At 37.6% G+C, this 17,885-nt stretch overlaps 2 protein-coding genes and 1 long non-coding RNA gene across 3 annotated transcripts; 2 read left to right on the forward strand and 1 right to left on the reverse strand.

Moving 5' to 3' along the window:
• The first annotated feature begins 644 nt into the window (after positions 1–644).
• mcur1 (mitochondrial calcium uniporter regulator 1) lies at positions 645–5,368 on the forward strand. The gene is made up of 9 exons (XM_056248421.1): positions 645–1,086; positions 1,233–1,352; positions 1,431–1,534; positions 2,930–3,031; positions 3,819–3,860; positions 4,002–4,073; positions 4,221–4,274; positions 4,359–4,473; positions 5,279–5,368. Exons 1-9 carry the CDS (start codon positions 978–980, stop codon positions 5,332–5,334), a joined length of 774 nt encoding a protein of 257 aa, XP_056104396.1. The 5' UTR covers positions 645–977; the 3' UTR covers positions 5,335–5,368.
• Positions 5,369–6,483: 1,115 nt separating this feature from the next.
• Positions 6,484–17,878, forward strand: dph2 (diphthamide biosynthesis 2). The gene is made up of 7 exons (XM_056248422.1): positions 6,484–6,622; positions 13,584–13,765; positions 13,863–13,975; positions 15,538–15,758; positions 16,220–16,903; positions 17,065–17,256; positions 17,373–17,878. Exons 2-7 carry the CDS (start codon positions 13,616–13,618, stop codon positions 17,528–17,530), a joined length of 1,518 nt encoding a protein of 505 aa, XP_056104397.1. The 5' UTR covers positions 6,484–6,622; positions 13,584–13,615; the 3' UTR covers positions 17,531–17,878.
• LOC130083395 (uncharacterized) lies at positions 7,908–8,823 on the reverse strand. The gene is made up of 3 exons (XR_008806828.1): positions 8,690–8,823; positions 8,524–8,574; positions 7,908–7,960 (listed from the first exon to the last, which is right to left on the reverse strand). It is a non-coding gene; the product is annotated as an uncharacterized LOC130083395 (long non-coding RNA).
• Positions 17,879–17,885: the final 7 nt, after the last annotated feature.

Genomic DNA, 17,885 nt, shown 5'->3' on the forward strand with positions numbered 1-17,885 from the left:
TACACCAGCCACATTTTTTGTTTTAAAATGTTAGTCAGCATATGACTGGTATTAATACTCAGTCATTAGTTACAAACAAGTAGGGGTTAATCAATATAAAGTAAAGGTAACTTTTACAGAAAAGGACTGAAATATTGTAATTACCTCAAACTGAAAGTCACTTTTTCAAAGACATTTGACATTTTACGACACTGTTGAAAATCCTTCTGTTTTCCTTCATGCATTGTAATGTCCTCAATTTCAAGTATCTCACGAATATTAATTTTGTCAAAATAAAAATATTAATAAATTAGATTTTTGAATGTTAGTTCCAGTATATGTGTTGTCAGATCTGTCAGACAATATCAGACTCAGTCTGATTGATATTCAGAGTCAGTCTCAACAGTTTCTCTCTCGCATTTTCCATGTTTATATTGCTTGTAAAATCGCAATAAATCAGGGGGTTAAACTGTAGAGATGTCCCATTTTGGTAAAGGTACAGCAATAATTGCAAGTAATTAATAGAGAATAAAACAGGTCATACAATATTTATATATTTACCCCCTGAGTAAACATTTTCTGGTTGCTAAGCACCTCTCCTCGCTTACCATTTGTAAAACGTTACGACGTGCTTACGCTTTTAGAACCAGCATGTGTACGTGAAACGTCATTGTTTACGCGCAGTTACAGGAAGCTTGACAGAGGTTGACGGATCTGTCAAACAGAAAGGAGAAACGTTTGGAAACCTTTATATTTCTTATTGCAGTGCGGGAAAAAACAGTGTCTTACTGGCCCGGTTATGTAATTATTCTGAATTATTTCAGGAATTAAAGTTTTGTTCAAAGTATTGATTTTAGAAGAAGAATAGGTTACAGGAGAAAAGCAAGATCATGCGGTCAAATCAGGTCCCGCACCGCCGCCATCCCACAACATTTTAAAGTTTTCCACGGATTTAATACAAAAAAAAATAGGCTACAAAGTGCTTATTTTCAGGCAGAATGTGGTCTCCACACAGCAGACATCTGATCTCTGCGATCAGAAGTGGATTTAGCAGGTCTGGCACGGAGTCTGTTCTGCTGTTGAGAGGTTCATGCATGTTGGTCAGAGGTGCGTATGTACTCTCGATGTTTGTACTGTAAGTGATACACACCACACGTCTAAGTTTGCAGAACGTTTACTGCTGTTGATAATGACCAGTTTTCTATGATTTACATATTATACAAGCTAATCGTCCCCCATTGTCTTTGTTTCAGAATTGAGCACCTCTGTTAAAACTCTACAGTATGACCTGAAAAAATCAGACATATCTAAGTCTGTCAATAGGAAGCTATTCTTTGACACTCATGCAATGGTCCGACTGCTTGAGGAAAGTGGTAAGATAGCTTTTGTTTCTAAAATGTTCTGACAAAGTCTAGGTCAGTGATTCATCAAAATGATCTGTGTCCTTTCAGGTTTCATGACCCAGCAGGCGGAGGTCATTGTCAATATGATGGTGAATACCACAAATTCAAACATGGACGTTACGTACGGTGACATGGCCACCAAGACACAGCAGGTGAGATTTTTATTGTCTTTGTATACATTTTATTGTCATGTATTCAACTTTTGATAAGGTTTAAGTGACTGTTAAGTGATTGATTCATGGCAAAAGTTGGCAAACAATTACCAAAGTTGATAATGACATGATGTTTTTAAAGGTGCAGTGTGTAGATTTTAGTGGCATCTATCGGTTCGGTTGCGAGTTGCACTAAGGGCTCAGCCCACTACTCACCCCTCCCTTTCGAAGAAGCTACGGTTGCTAAAACGGAACAAACATATCGTCGTCTGAGACAGCAGAGAATAGCCAGAGTCAGCCAAGTTTCTGTACCACAGTCCATTATAAACCACATCATGGATAAAGTTTACAAAGCCATAGTCAGGTGAGGATCAAGGGTCTTAATATATAATATAATAATAGTAATCAGCTGATTGTCTCACGAACGTAACCAGGACATTTCTCCCCACATAGCAAACCCATAATACAGCGAGGGAGAAGAACCACATGAAACTATCCAACTACATATTTTTTCTAACAGGGTAGTAAAAGTTTAGCTGGCTAATATGAGCTGTTATGCTGTAGGGCTGTGGCTGAGCTGGTTAAAGCGTAAAGCCTTGTTTATACTCGACGCGCCCGCATGAGCGCAAAGGTGCGCGCGGGAAAAATTACGTAATTGTAACAGCGCGTGCGCCTCCGCATCCCCTAGACACCATTTACTACACACAAATTAATAAATAATAATGAATAAAAATATTGTTTTTCTTTCACTGGTTTTGAAAACTCTTCGCGATCGACTTAAAATCTTTCCAAGATCGACTTGTCGACCACGATCGACGGGTTGGTAACTCCTTTAACGTTACTGTTTTACGGTCAATCGTACTAATCAGCTGATTGTCAAAGCCATAACACAGCGAGGGAGAAGAACTAAGTTACATGAAACAATCCAACTACATATTTTACACCACTGACAAGGGAAAAGTCACTACTCACGGTGTCTATGGCTAGCTTCTAGCTTTCTGCTGCTTCTCTTTCAAGGTAGTGACGAAACGCGCACTGTAGCGCTGTTTGTTCGCTGTCGGCTACGGTAGAAACATGACGTCACAATATGTCGACCTTCATAGAAGGGGGTGCCCGCGGTTATGTAGATATAAATGTCTCATTCTAAGGTAATAAAAACATAACGGTTCATTGAGTAAGGTCTTTATACACCACTGAACACATAGTTATGGATCTTATATTGCATTTCTGTCAATAGATCCTCAGAAATATTACACATTGCACCTTTAATGTACACATAAAAAAAATAATAAAAAAAAACTTGTGTTGGCTGCCTGTTGTCTATACAACTTCCCTCATAGCAGAGTCCAGGTCGAACAGGTCAGTTATTCTTCTTGACTATTTTTGTTTTTACAGGAAATCATGTTACAGAAAGTCATGTCTCATATCACCACTGTGAAAAAGGACATGATCATTCTTGAGAAGAGTGAATTCTCAGCATTATTGGCAGACAATGAGGTGAGACCTCTCATCATTTGTGCTGTGTTATCTATTATTATCATCATCACCCACTCGATTTGTATACTTACATTATTTGTAAGTTTGGGGTCAGTAAGATTTTTTTAAAAGTTTTTTTTTAAAGAAGTCTCTTATGCTCACCAAGTCTGCATTTATTCGATTAAAAAAATACAGTAAAAACAGTAATGTGAAATATTATTACAATCAATGTTTCTATTTGAATATATTTTCAAATGTAATTTATTCCTTTGATGGCAAAGCTGAATTTTCAGCATCATTACTCCAGTCTTCAGTGTCACATGATCCTTCAGAAATCATTCAACTATGCTGATTTGGTGCTCAAGAAACATTTCTTACTATCAATGTTGAAGACGTTTGTGCTTTTTAATATTTTTGTGTAAATCTTGTTAAAAAAAAAATCGGGATTCTGTGATAAATAGAAATTTCCAAAGAACAGGATTTATTTCAAATAGAAATCATTTGGAACATTATAAATGTCTTTTGATAAATTTATTGTGTCCTTGCTGATTAAAAGTATTAATTTCTTTTAAAAAAATCTTACTGAACCTAAACTTTTGAACGTTAGTGTATATAAATAAATATAAATATTTCCTTATGCCGTCTGAATCTCTTGGCTTGGTATATTCAAATAAATAATGTAACATAGTAGCTGTGAAATAAAAAGTGATGCCTTTTTTTGAATAAGGTCATTATTTGGTTTGCCTTGAATCCCTCAATTGGTACATCACCTAATAAAGAAGTATTACGTATCTTATTTCCTTTACAGAAAATCAAGGTTGAGCTATCACAGCTAAAGTTACAAATCACTGTAAGTTAAAAAACAACTTTTTGATCATAAAAAAAGGTTTTACTTTGCTATTCAGACCTTAAATACACAGCCCCTGACCATACAAATTTACTGGGTACTACTCTAGTTATTATAGTTTTACATTTTGTTTTTGTGCTGCAGGATGTGATAAGCAAAAGGCGTGCAGATACCATTTTGGATTTGAACATAGAGAAAAGCCGTGTAAAGGAGATGGTAAGTACAAGTACAGTAAGATCAAAGACTCGCTAGAAAAACAGCTTTGGAAGCTTCACCGTCTCTGGAAACCAAAGATGTGTATTAGAGTTGTGACGTTTTGAGCTGGAAGTTACGCTTTAACTGAGATGTTTGCTCTTGGTCCAGACGGTAGACTTTGACAGAAAACTTATTGGGACCAGGAATGAATTGATGGAAATGGTGAGAAGTACCAGTATTTAGGACAATAATATCTTCTTGATTTTTTGTATGAAACTTTTTATAAAACTGGAGTTTCTTTCTTAGCATTCTGAGCAGGATCGGCATGTGACAGAGACCAACATGAAAATCGACACAGAAGTGGCTGGCCTGAAGACTATGCTAGAGGCACATAAACTAGATACTATCAAATATCTTGCAGGTAAAAGTGTCAAGATCACACATTTGCAATTTGAAAAAGTTGTACATCTGTCGGACTATGCATACAGGGTGTTTGCAGTCCTCAAGTTCAAGTTTGGAATGAGGCTGAAACTTATTGTTGAGCTTATTTATTTTATGAAGGCCCAAAATGAGGCTGCAAGTAAAATAAAATAAATAAATAATAAAAATAATAATAATAAATAAAAAGACTCGGCCAGTGGTGGACTGGTGTCTGTATATTGTATGTTCATACTTTTTTTTGTTTACACACATTGTTTTTCCTAATTTTTTAAATACAATGGAATATTTTGTTATTTTTCTTGTTTGTACACTTGAATTATCAGGAAATTAAATTGATATATTAGTATATTGAGATTTAATATTTAGATAGTGTATGACTACTTTTGATTACTACTTGCTAGTGTATAAAACTTTTGTTTATTTGCAGATGTCTGAACTAATCCTAAACATAATTCATTGATCAGTACATTAAAAATCAAGTATTAATCAAGTAAAATTAAAAAAGGAGTACTTTTACTGAAGTAATGTCTTATTAGAATATCTGTACTTTTACTCAAGTACTTGATTACTTTGTCCACCACTGGTCTCTGCAAAGATAGTGTGTTCATTAAGTTCCGTCTCAAGGACCTGCCGTACACACAGCTGCAGAATGTCCATGTTACATTAATCATACCGATAAAGAGGTCAAGAGAAATTTTTCAAGATTAGTTATTCAAATAACTGGTCAGTAAGAGACTGTTTCAGTGTTTATTTCCATTCATGATTTATTTTTGTAATTCTTCTAGGTTCAGTATTCACATGTCTCACAGTAGTTCTTGGATTCTATCGGATATGGATGTGAAGACCAGGAGACATTGTTCTTCCTAAAAACAAAACTCTCTCATCAGCCTTTGGTCATAAGAAGACCTGTGATATTCACAGTCATCCTCTAGGAGCAAATGTCCGTTCTTGCTTTATTAAGATATCAAGTTCTATTAGGAAAATAAATCATATTTACATATCTACATCAACAGTGCAACATCTTGCATTAGGATCATGAAGTCCAAGCTTATTTACACCAATATCAACAGCTTGAATGAAGCCCAAGAAACAGAAGTTGTCATAGTTGGGTAAACTTCTATAGCGGTGAAGGGGAGATGACTGCAAATATAATTTTTTAATTGCTCCAATAGCAAAAGAAAAATCTGTAATAGAGTTTCCACGACTTTCCAAAAGAGGGAAAAATAAAGAGATTGATTAGAAGAAAGATGTCAAATTTGCCATCATTCCCTCAGCCGTTGTGTTAGAAACACCCTCACAGTGGTATTTTTTTTCTGACAAGGTAATATAACAATATAAAGCGTTATGAATGTGTATTACATTTTTTTGATATGAAAAACTTTACTAGATTTGAGATATTGATAACTGTGGAAAAAACTCATCACAGTCTGAAAAAGGTCCAAACTAAAAAGAAGAAGGTGTGAAGTACATTATACTTCAATGATTCAAGCAACTAAATACACATTCACCTTCACAATTTACAAATTTGTAGCCGTTTTTAGAACAAACAGCTATTAACTTTGTATTCATTTATGTTGTGTTGTAATTTTAAGTGTGATGAAATGATGCCGTTTAAATACACTGCATATTTAAGCACCTCACACTGAATATCATCAGCACAGCTGTGTGTGACAAACAGCTTGATGATGTCATATAATGTGCCTTGGGTAATTTTGGCAGTTGTGTGATGATGATTAAAGTACATGACATTTGTCATATTTTTGGATGGTTGGGATTGTTGCCAGAATAATAAAAACTTGAGTTTGCAATACATAGATCGACTAAAAGGTGAGGAAACGCACACGAGATGTCCAAAAATTGCATTCATGATAATATGATTCTGATTCAACGAAAGTCAAAGTGAATATGATGAATTCTGAATAATAAAAGTCGTCTTTTTGAATTCTCTTTGTGTACCTGTTTTGTGAAGTCGAAAGTAGTCACCGTCACCGACCGCCTCTCCAGCACACTAGAAGGCAGTATGATGAAGAACTCGAGTCGAGTCGCAGACGCTGAACGATGAAGAAAAGAGTGCCGTGTTCCTCTCAACCTCACGTGGGAATTGACATGTTATTTGCATCTCTGTTTTGGTAGGTTACGTTTTGCTGTGGTTTATTATGTAATTTTTGTTGCCGTAAATTCAGTTATCAAATTCATTTATCCAGCGGTCAACTTAGCCGCTTCAAGCAGTTTCTGTGGCAACTCCTAGCTGGTTCCAATGTCATGTGCAACGTAGACTGTAACGTTAGTAGAGTTAGAATGATTCTGTTAATCTAAGCGAGCGAGACATATCAGTTGTTTATTTTAATAAATGTCAATATTAATTTATGAATGTCAGGTCCACACAGTTCACCCAAAAATTAAAATTATGTCATATAACGTTACTCACCCACCTCATGTCGTTCCAAATCCGTTCATCTTCTGAACACAAATGATGATCTTTTTGATGGAACACAACTGACACTTTGACGCTTAAAAATGTTCAAGATTGTAAAACTAATCCATATGAATTGAGCTGTTTAGTCAACATTTTCTGAAGGGACTACCCAGGTAGCAAACAGACGATGGCCCAACGTTGGCCCAACGTCTGTTGTTGTGTTGGGCCAACGTTGGGTGCTGACGTTGGCCCAACGTAATTTTGTCCGTTGGGCCAACGTTGGGCCAACCATGTCATTGGACGGCCAGCAGACCTTCTGCCAACCTAAAAGCCACTAAAACAACATTGGGCCAACGTTGGGCCAACCATGTCATTGGACGGCCAGCAGACCTTCTGCCAACCTAAAAATACCTTACCAACCTTCTGCCAACTTAAAAACAACTAAAACAACATTGGGCCAACGTTGGGCCAACCATGTTATTGGACAACCAGCAGACCTTCAAACAAATTTAAAAATATAGCCTATTTTAACCATCTGCCAACTTCATAAATAGTAAATAAATAAATAAATAGGCTTTACCTACCTTAAACTAAAATTTTAAGATTGTGCCATGCATGGCCTATTCAGTGTTGAATTGCATTAAGAGACGGCACAACAGACAAACTGAATTGTTTATAAAAAATGAACCTATTTATTGGTTAAAACATCTCCACAGTTCATTATATAGACATTTTATACAGATACATTCTGCAGATTTTCATTCTGGATTTGCTACGATGAGTCGATCGACAAAAAAGTAGAAAAAAAAACTACCCAAAGGCAGCGGCAAAAAAAGTAAAACATAAAGTCAAAGAAATCAACAAGGAACCAAAAAGTCACAAAAAAGGCGGCAAAGAAAATGCGGAAGAAGAGCAAAAAAAAAAAAAACCTGCTGAAAACTGAGAAAATGTGCAGATTCTCTTCCGTATTCTGCAGATTTGAAGCGAATTAGAGATTGTGTGTGGCTCTGATGATGAAGACGGAGCGGAGGAGGAGAAGTAGCAGCATACACTCCTGTAAAAAACAACAAACATACAAACAACTTTTTAGAACATTTAAGATGTGTCGTTCTATTTTAATTACACAACCCAAAACAGAAAAAAAAGTTGGGGTGTTGTGTAAAATATACAAACAGCAAACAGAAAAGCAGAATGTGATCATTTGCGAAAAGGACATAGTCAACATATCAAACGTTGAAAATTACACATTTGACTCTTAGAACTTACCTCAAAATGCCCATTAAAATACCATATTTTTCTTTTCTGGTGCATTATGGATTTTAACCATTAATTTAGTGATTTAGTGTATGTTGTGTGTTTTTTTTTTGTGTGTGTTTTTTTAGACCTAAGGTATATATTGTGTAACTGAAAAAATATGGTGTTAGTAGTTGAGTGTATAGTTTTATGGGGGAACAGTAGTATGTATTTCCCACCTGCAAGAGATTTTCATCATGTTGGGGTAGCAAATTAATTATACATCTTAATGCAGTGTACGCCTAGTAAAGATGAAATACACCTCTGTTTAGTGGTGGGGTTAGACAGAGGAAGAAAAAACAATCATTGGAAGACACTTACATTCACTTTCACAGCTGCTGGAATCTGCTTGAGGGGGAGGCATCTGCTTTTCTGTGTTAAAGAAAAAATATAGTAATTATCAAAATGTAAATTACTTACAACTTATATATTAATATATATAATAATTAATAACATATTTGATCAGCCTTAAAAAGGCCTTGTGTACCTTTTTCTGTTGCTCTTTTTTTTCTTCCTCCATTTCGGTCTCCACTATACTTCAGCCAGGTTTTTATTTTTTCCTCGGCTTCCACCACTTTTGCTCCTTGTTTTTTGGCTGCATCTGTCAGCATGAAATTAAAGAAAATTAAACAGAGAAAGGGTAAGCAGAAAGATCATATCTGACTGAGGTGTATTTTGTAGAGTTCTGTATGATTAGTGGATTAATTGGCATTATTTCATTGACTTGCATTGTATTTCATTCAATGACACATTATGTGAAACTGTAAGGGGTTGTTTCCTCTTTTGCTATTTCAAAGTTTATGTCTAAGTTTTGAATGTTTTTTAAAACATATCACCTATGACAACTTTTGCTAGCAATATTATTATATTATTTCACAATATTATTGTTTTTAATGCTGTCTTGGTGAACATAAGAAACTTCTTTAAAAACATTAAAATTTGTACCAACACAATTAGTGTATGTTTGACATTAGTGTATGTTTGAAGTTTTATTTACTAGTCAAATGGTTCATAGCGTCTTAGAGATGATGATCCGGGGCCGTATTCACAAAGAATTTTAAGGCTAAAAGTAGCTCCTAACTGGCGAATTTAGGAGCAACTCCTAAAAATAATGGGCGTGTCACTCCTAACTTTAGGACTCCTAATTTTTTTCACTAAGAGTAATTCACGAAGCATTTTAGCCCTAAAAGTAGCACCTAAGTCTGGGACAGCTTAAAAGAAGTCGAGAGGACTCCTAACTCACTAAGACCTATTCACAAAGGATTGTAGCGCACACCAGCGCCTCTCGCAGTCGTCCGGGGTCCGCGACACAAGCGGGAAATTCTGCATCGATCTGCGAACAAATCCTCTCCCATTCTCACGCTTAGTTTTGCTTGATATCCCAGTGCCGAATTTCACTTGTATCATTATTACTTTTTTTGAGCACCAAGCCACCAACTGGGCCAGCAGCAGTAACTGATCCTGCGTCCAGTTGGGCTTTCTTTTAAGTTTTGGCAAGTTCATAATCCACCGTAAATCAACTATTACATTACTTCAATAGGAGCAACATTTCCTTGCTTTAAGTTTATTTTTCTATTTAGGCTAATAGGATGTCAATTAACCAAGCAAGTGTACTAAGGTATTTGACTGAGGACATTCAGTCAATGTCCTCAGTCCTCAGTTGGCAAGTGTCGTTTTTTCATTATTAGGCAAGTGGCGGTTTTCATTAGGGTATTACCTTGATTTAATTGAATTCACGACTTTTCTCTCTCTCTCTGCCTTTTTAGAATTACACTTCACTGGGGCCTGCACAAACATGTCATTATATATGCATTTCGATGTCATTACTATTATTATTTTGTGTAGGACACAGACATATTTAGATGTCGTAATTCCATGATTTGTTGCGTCTGTGTTATGCTCCGCATGATGGCCCTGTCATCTAACAACCAATCACCATGATCATTGCGAGGAAGCTCGTGCATGAGAAGTGACGTCATCTATAGCAACGAAGACTCACTCTTAGTTTAGGAGTTGTCATTTTTCCTTACTAAGAGTAGGTCTGAAAGGCGTTGTGAATAACTTTTAAGAGAAAACTCCTAGCTAAAATATTTGAGTGCGATTTAGGAGTACTCCTAGTGGTAAGACAAAATTCTTTGTGAATACGGCCCCAGGACAACAACTCATCTGCTACGGTGCAGGGCATCAACATTGAAGGATCTAGGAACCATTTGTCACAGAGCCAACAATATTATTATACAATGCCAGGTTTATTAAAAGGAAAGAAATTACAGCAGAGGGGAAATGCAGAAAAGAGAAAGAATATAAAGAAAATATTTTTTTTAATTAGGATAACAGGATAAATTAGGATAAATGTGTTTTTAGGTTTGCTAATCATTTAATATTGCTCATACAGTGTCACTTACCTGTGGATGTCAAAACCTTCTTAAAATAAATTAAAAATGTAAATTTGAGAAATTAAAAAAAGAAAAGAAAATGACAGATGCGTGATATAGGCTAGGTGAAAAATATTGTGACAAAATGGATATGAAGTTATGTAATGAGCTTCCTCGGTTCACCTGTGTTTTCTACATCTCTGGCAGCAGCTGTCTTCAGAAATGTTGAGCTCGTGGAGCTTTCCCTGTTTTAGAGGGGTTATTTTGTTGCTGCTGAAATCACAGAACATTTTTTTTATCAATATTTGTTTACTATTGCGCAGCTCCATGTAAGTGACGTCACCGATTAAAAGTACACACGTTTATGTTAAATAAATTAGCTCACTTCCAAGTAAAATCTTTACAAAAACTCTCATCTACACATAAGAGGTGATTAAAATCCCAAACTTTCATAAACAAACGCTCAACCGAGTTAAAAAGTTAAGTTAGCTTAATTTAACGTTAGCTGCTAACGTTACCTCTTCTGAAAACGGTTGAGATGCTAACGGACTTTTTCCGAAGACACTAAACCATGTCTATAAAGTAAATATTCAACAGAAGCGTGTCAATTACAAGTAAGAGAAGTGTCAAGAACAGTTGTGTGTATTATTCGTGTGATTTTAGAGACTAATCTCACCTGAAAGCAGTGAAAACAACAGCGAGAAGAGATAGTTTTGCTGCTTGTCAGTCGCAGTGGTCCCGCGCCGTTTCCATGGCACTCTGCGCCGCTCCAGTAGTGTTTGAAAGCGACTCGAAAGTTCACGCGCACGGCCATTCATTGATTAAACCACGTTAAAAGCATAGGTAAAAAGCATGCAGCATTTACAAATATAAACATCTAGAATTAGAACATTACTTAAATAAAAATCTCATAAATATTAAATTACGAATTCAAAACTAATTTTGGAGATCTATGATCCGTTCATAGGTGCAATCGCATTACATTTAATGGCCTATGCCCACATATAATATAACAAACGCAGTCACAATAAAAAAAAAAAACAAAAAAAAAAACTTTTGACATTAGTCAATAGTTATTTTTGCTAAAGCCTAGCCTACTCCTGGTAAGTGTAAATTGCTTTTACCCCTAGCTTAAAGTAAAAAGATGTCTGTGAAAAATAGTAGTATAATTTAATTAAATGCATTTATGGTAGGCCTATGGTTGGAAACAACGTCATAAAAAGGAGCCAGACACTCTTTTCCCCATGTTTACTGGGAAGAATGGTAAAACATGAAATGCTGCATGCTTCTATTTGAGGGAAGTGTGGGCCATTGCAGCTGACCATGCCAATGTTGGCCCAACGTTGTATTTCGGGCGTATAGGTTGGGCCATCGCAGCTGACCATGCCAATGTTGGCCCAACGTTGTATTTCGGTCGTATAGGTTGGGCCAACGTAACCAACCGATATTGACGTTGGCCCAACGTCTGTTTGCTACCTGGGTAGTCGCTTTTTTATGATGAACAGATTTAATTTAGGCTATTATTCACATATAAAAATTGATCAATGATCATAAACAGAAGCTCAACCGAACCTGCTTGATGCACGAGAACAAACCTCATTGGTTCTTGTGGAAGCTCAAACGTGCTTCATAACACGAACAAACCACATTGGTTTTCACACGTCAAGCGAACATGCTTGAGCTTCTGTTTACCACTACTGATGTGCAAGTTAAGGAATGTATATGCGAAAGAATAAAAGCCTAAATTAAATCTGTTCATCATAAAAAAGCGACTAGTCTCTTCAGAAAATGTGAGCTGTTTAGTCAACATTTTCTGAAGAGACTAGTCGCTTTTTTATGATGAACAGATTTAATTTAGGCTTTTATTCTTTCGCATATACATTCCTTAACTTGCACATCAGTAGTGGTAAACAGAAGCTCAAGCATGTTCGCTTGACGTGTGAAAACCAATGTGGTTTGTTCGTGTTATGAAGCACGTTTGAGCTTCCACAAGAACCAATGAGGTTTGTTCTCGTGCATCAAGCAGGTTCGGTTGAGCTTCTGTTTATGATCATTGATCAATTTTTATATGTGAATAATAGCCTAAATTAAATCTGTTCATCATATAAAGTAATCATGTTTCTTCAGAAAATTTGGAATAAACCACTCCATTCATGACCATAGTCCTATGGTCATGAGCTTTGGGTCATGACCAAAAGGACAAGATCCCGGATACAGGCGGCCGAAATTAGCTTTCTCCGCAGGGTGGCTGGGCGATCCCTTAGAGATAGGGTGAGAAGCTCGGTCACTCGGGAGGAGCTCAGAGTAGAGCCGTTGCTCCTCCACATCGAGAGGGGTTTAGCTGAGGTGGCTCGGGCATCTGTTTCGGATGCCTCCTGGACGCCTTCCCGGGGAGGTGTTCCGGGCACGTCCCACTGGGAGGAGACCCCGGGGAAGACCTAGGACACGCTGGAGAGACTATGTCTCCCGGCTGGCCTGGGAACGCCTCGGTGTCCCCCCGGAAGAGCTGGAGGAAGTGTCCAGGGAGAGGGAAGTCTGGGCATCTCTGCTTAGACTGCTGCCCCCGCGACCCGGCCCCGGATAAGCGGAAGAAGATGGATGGATGGCACTCCATTCATATGGACTAGTTTTACAATCTCTTTATGAACTTTTTGAAGTGTCAAAGTGGTACTCGCGTAGCTGTCTATGGAGGGACAGAAAGCTCTCAGATTTCATCAAAAAGATCTTCATTTGTGTTCCGACGATGAACAAAAAGTCTTACGGGTTTGGAACGACAAGAGGATGAGTAATTAATGACAGAAGTTTCATTTTTGGGTGAACTATCCCTTTAAACCTCTTTATACTGGACCTTTAATGACAACCCCAAGCTACTGGTTGGATGAAAGTTAAATTTTAGATTGTGTGCTGTTGTGGGGAAGGGCAATTACTTTGCTGTGTTTGTTCTTTCCAGCAGTACGAAGAATGTGATGCTGCTTAGTGCTTAATTATAACTCTCATTCGTTTCAGACCCAAAGTACATCACTATCTCCCGAGAGAAGATGACAGATGCTTTCAGTAGCAACAGTGAGGCAGTTCTTCAGCGCACTGTCAATGTGTCCACCATCACAAGCAGCCATGCTGGAAATTTGATGCAGCTGTATCAAATAGCTGAGACATGTCATTTTGTTACTAGTAATCAATTCACAAAGGCAAGACAACATCTTTAGAAATCATCTGTCATGTTTACTGAAACCATTTGTCCAGCTGATCTATTAAAGATATAAATATGTCCTGTTTTTATCACAGGTGGCCTTACAGTTTCCAGATGAACTACTCCCTGATGCCGTCCGGGTCTCTGCAGAAATAGAGAATGAAACCAAAGCCAAGACATACATTTTAGGAGATACATCTTATGGCAGGTAAGAACCCTGTTGTTTCATTTACATTACAAGAAAATCATATGTAATACCACAATGTTACCACTAAATGCCTATATAGCCCTACATATTTTATATTTTTAAAGGGTTAGTTCGCCCATTTAAGACATGAAGTTGTATGCAATCCTTACCAGCACTATAGTGCATACACACTGACCCACTCTGTGGTCACCTCCCTGGTCAGAGTTCTGGCCGCTGGAAGTTTTTCAATAAAGTACTCCCGGTTATTTTCCGGGGTCACAAAACTGTGCGTTTTTACGTGAAAAAGTGATTTGCGTTTCAAAGCTTGATTAATTTACCACACAAAAAACACGCCGGTCAAAATTCATACCTCAGTTTTAATCGGCACTATTTTCTATCCATTTCTATCAATCCGCGCTGCTGTCAACGTCAACAGTGAGCACGTTCCGATCAGCTGTTGATAGCGCGACTCGCTGACAACATGTCTGACTGCGAAACTTCTGATGATGAAACCAATTTTAGCACAATGTCAGACGGATCAGATGATGAAAGTAATTTTAGCACAACGACAATGTTATTGATTGCAACACCAAACCTCAATTGTGTGTGTGTTCAATCAAATAGTTTTCTCAGCAAATTGTACCAATATCCCTATAGGCTATACTGTTTTTATATAGACATCTTTTCACATGTTTTATAATTGAGTCTAAACATCAGCTTGTTTACCGTACAGTTTAGACATGGGATCATAAAGTTAGTAAATAGAGCTTACCCGTGGTACTGGTACAGCAAAACTCTTTAATTTTCCTTTTCCTCCTTGGTTGTAATCGTCTTCGCTGAAGTGAGCACTACACACACGAAAATCCTTTATTCTGGATATTTTAGCTCCCGCAGAGTAGCCGATGGCAACCAGCCAAAGCTGTCTCATAGTTATATTCGAAACAGGAAAACGATGGAATCTGAACTTTGATCCCGGCACATCCTTGTGGTCACAGCCTGGGAATTTACAAGTTCGCACCATTGTTAATTTAATACTTTTTACGTCGTTGTCAATCGATTGTGTAAACACTATGGAACAGCTGATCGGAACGTGCTCACTGTTGACGTCGACAGCAGCGCGGATTGATAGAAATGGATAGAAAATAGTGCCGATTAAAACTGAGGTATGAATTTTGACCGGCGTGTTTTTTGTGTGGTAAATTAATCAAGCTTTGAAACGCAAATCATTTTTTCACGTAAAAACGCACAGTTTTGTGGCCCCGGAAAATAACCGGGAGTACTTTATTGAAAAACTTCCAGCGGCCAGAACTCTGACCAGGGAGGTGACCACAGAGTGGGTCAGGGTGTATGCACTATAGTGCTGGTAAGGATTGCATACAACTTCATGTCTTAAATGGGCGAACTAACCCTTTAAGACTTTTCTAATCATGTCCATATTTTTGTGTATTTATATAGCAAGTGCCATAAAAAGTACCAAGTTTCCTACCATTCTGATGAAACATAAATTGTAAAAATTCGAAATTATTACCAAAAAATATTGTGTGGCTAATTCTGACTTCCAGACCTGTTTATTTCCTTTTCAGCTGTTGTGTGGATGAGGTAGCAGCAGAACATGTAAGAGCAGACTGTATAGTGCATTATGGGCCATCTTGCCTCAGCCCATGCAGACGACTACCTCTTCTGCATGTGTTTGGGAAAAGACCTATAGATGTCCAGCAGTGTGTTGCAGCCTTTAAAGAGCTTTACCCTGACCGCCAAAGTCATGTGATCATACTGTATGATGTCACCTATTCACATGCTATAGGTAATTGTTACTGTTCAATCTATGCACATGGGTGTCCAATCCTACTGCTGGGGGCGAGTGTTGTGCAGAGTTGAGCTCCAACGTTCCCCAACACACCTGCCTTGAAGTTTCTCGGGCTGTATCCGAAATTGTCCCCGATTCACTATTCCCTATCAGTCCACAAATATAGTACTCTTAAAAGAGTGAATAAAAACAAGCAACTTCAAGTGAATATTTTACATTTAATGGGTTTGACTGACAAAAAAGTTTCAGTTGTACACTCGTTATTTCAGTGCATTATGAGATTAAATAATTATGGTTTCAGACACCAATACACCAATGGCTGTCCCATCAAATAGAGCTGCTTCAGGTGTGATTCATTTGGATTGGAGCTAAACTCTGTAGGTTTGTGGCCCTGCAGGACACCTCTGATTTAATACCATTGTGAATGTTGTGTGTTAATTTATATCGTCTGTCCTCAGGTGATCTCAGGACGCTTTTGTGTGATATCTACCCCAATGTTGCGGTATCTCTTCTAAAAACAGATTATTCCTGCGGTGCTGAACTGATACAGGACAGCTGTGTGAACAGTGATCACTTGAATTCACAGGATGATAGAGTCATTTTTAAATTTGGCAGACAGTTTAGTGTAAAAAAGGGGCAGAGTGTTGATGATTACAGTATGTTTTACATTGGCCAGGAAGGCCTGACTCTGACAAACTTCATGATGACCTGGAACCATTGTGCCTTCAGCTCATTTAATCCAGAAACGTGTACAGGACAAGTGGAATCGGTTAAAATCAACAAGGCACTGATGAAACGCTATTATGCCATTGAGCGGGCTAAAGATGCCAGTGTGGTGGGCATTTTGGTGGGCACCCTGGGCGTCGCTAATTATCTGACCATCATAGAGCAGCTGAAAGACATTATTCACAAAGCAGGCAAGAAGAGCTATATGTTTGCTATGGGAAAGATCAATGTTCCCAAGCTCGCTAACTTCTTGGAAGTTGATGTTTACGTGCTGGTTGCCTGTCCAGAGAACTCACTGCTGGATTCAAGTGAATTCTACAGACCTGTGGTGACTCCCTTTGAGATGGAGTTGGCTTGCAATAAGCAAAGAGAGTGGACTGGAGAATATATCACAGACTTCAGAGATTTACTGCCTGGTATGACATTGCATCATTATAACAAATCATACTATAGAGCACTAGAAAAGCATTGTGATATTGATATTGATATTGTGTTGCTTATTGGCTTTAAATGATGTCAGTATATGTGTCCATATGTAGTATCGTTCTGAGCATCTAATGAGAAACCTTTATTATAGATGGAAGCAGTCATGTGGTTTTCCCTGAACCAAACGAGTCTGTCATTGAGGAAGAGAGCACAGATGTCTCTCTTATCACAGGAGCTCTGCGAGCCTGTTCCACCACCTCATCTGAGATAATAAATGGCACAGTCTCTTCTTCACTTGTGCCCAGGAATCAGACTCTCACTGTGGCCAATACTAACACTGCAGGTAAAGAGTCTGAGGCCATAATGAACTGTAGTTGCGGTAGTAATTCTGCCACCTTTTTAATAAAACGTTTGATTCATGCAAATGCAGAATATAATGAGGATCTTTTTGTTTTGCAGCATCATTTTTGGCTGGCCGTAGTTGGCAGGGACTGGAGCCCAAACTGGGGCAGACGCCAGTGTTGAAAGCTGTGGAGGGACGGAGAGGCATTGCAATCGCTTATGAGGAGGAAGGTGTGGGTAATAAAGATCCTTTAACATCTCCTCAAAAATCATAACACTCACACTTACTATTAGACTGTCACAGGAAATCATCTAAGGGCTATCTTCACACTCAGCACATGAATCACATCAGTATTTTGAAGAGGATTTAATTGTCAGTAATAAAACATTTTTTGGGGACATGTTTTTAAGTCTTGATAATAGCAAGTGTTTCTTTTGCTGCTGTTCAAATATCAAGGTAAATTCATATTTGTTAAATATAAGAATGTGAAGTTCTATTGTGCTACTATATGGTAGCAATCTATGGAATAATAAAGAAAAATGTAACTGATGTCAATGTGCTTTAATCTTGTCTTGTTTTAAATGTTATATTAAAACAGAATAAAACATATTTTTCTGGATTTGTTAAAC

The sequence above is a fragment of the Rhinichthys klamathensis genome, unplaced genomic scaffold, assembly GCF_029890125.1.
Source record: "Rhinichthys klamathensis goyatoka isolate OS25496 unplaced genomic scaffold, OSU_Roscu_1.1 h1tg000055l_1, whole genome shotgun sequence".
Taxonomy (NCBI): domain Eukaryota; kingdom Metazoa; phylum Chordata; class Actinopteri; order Cypriniformes; family Leuciscidae; genus Rhinichthys; species Rhinichthys klamathensis.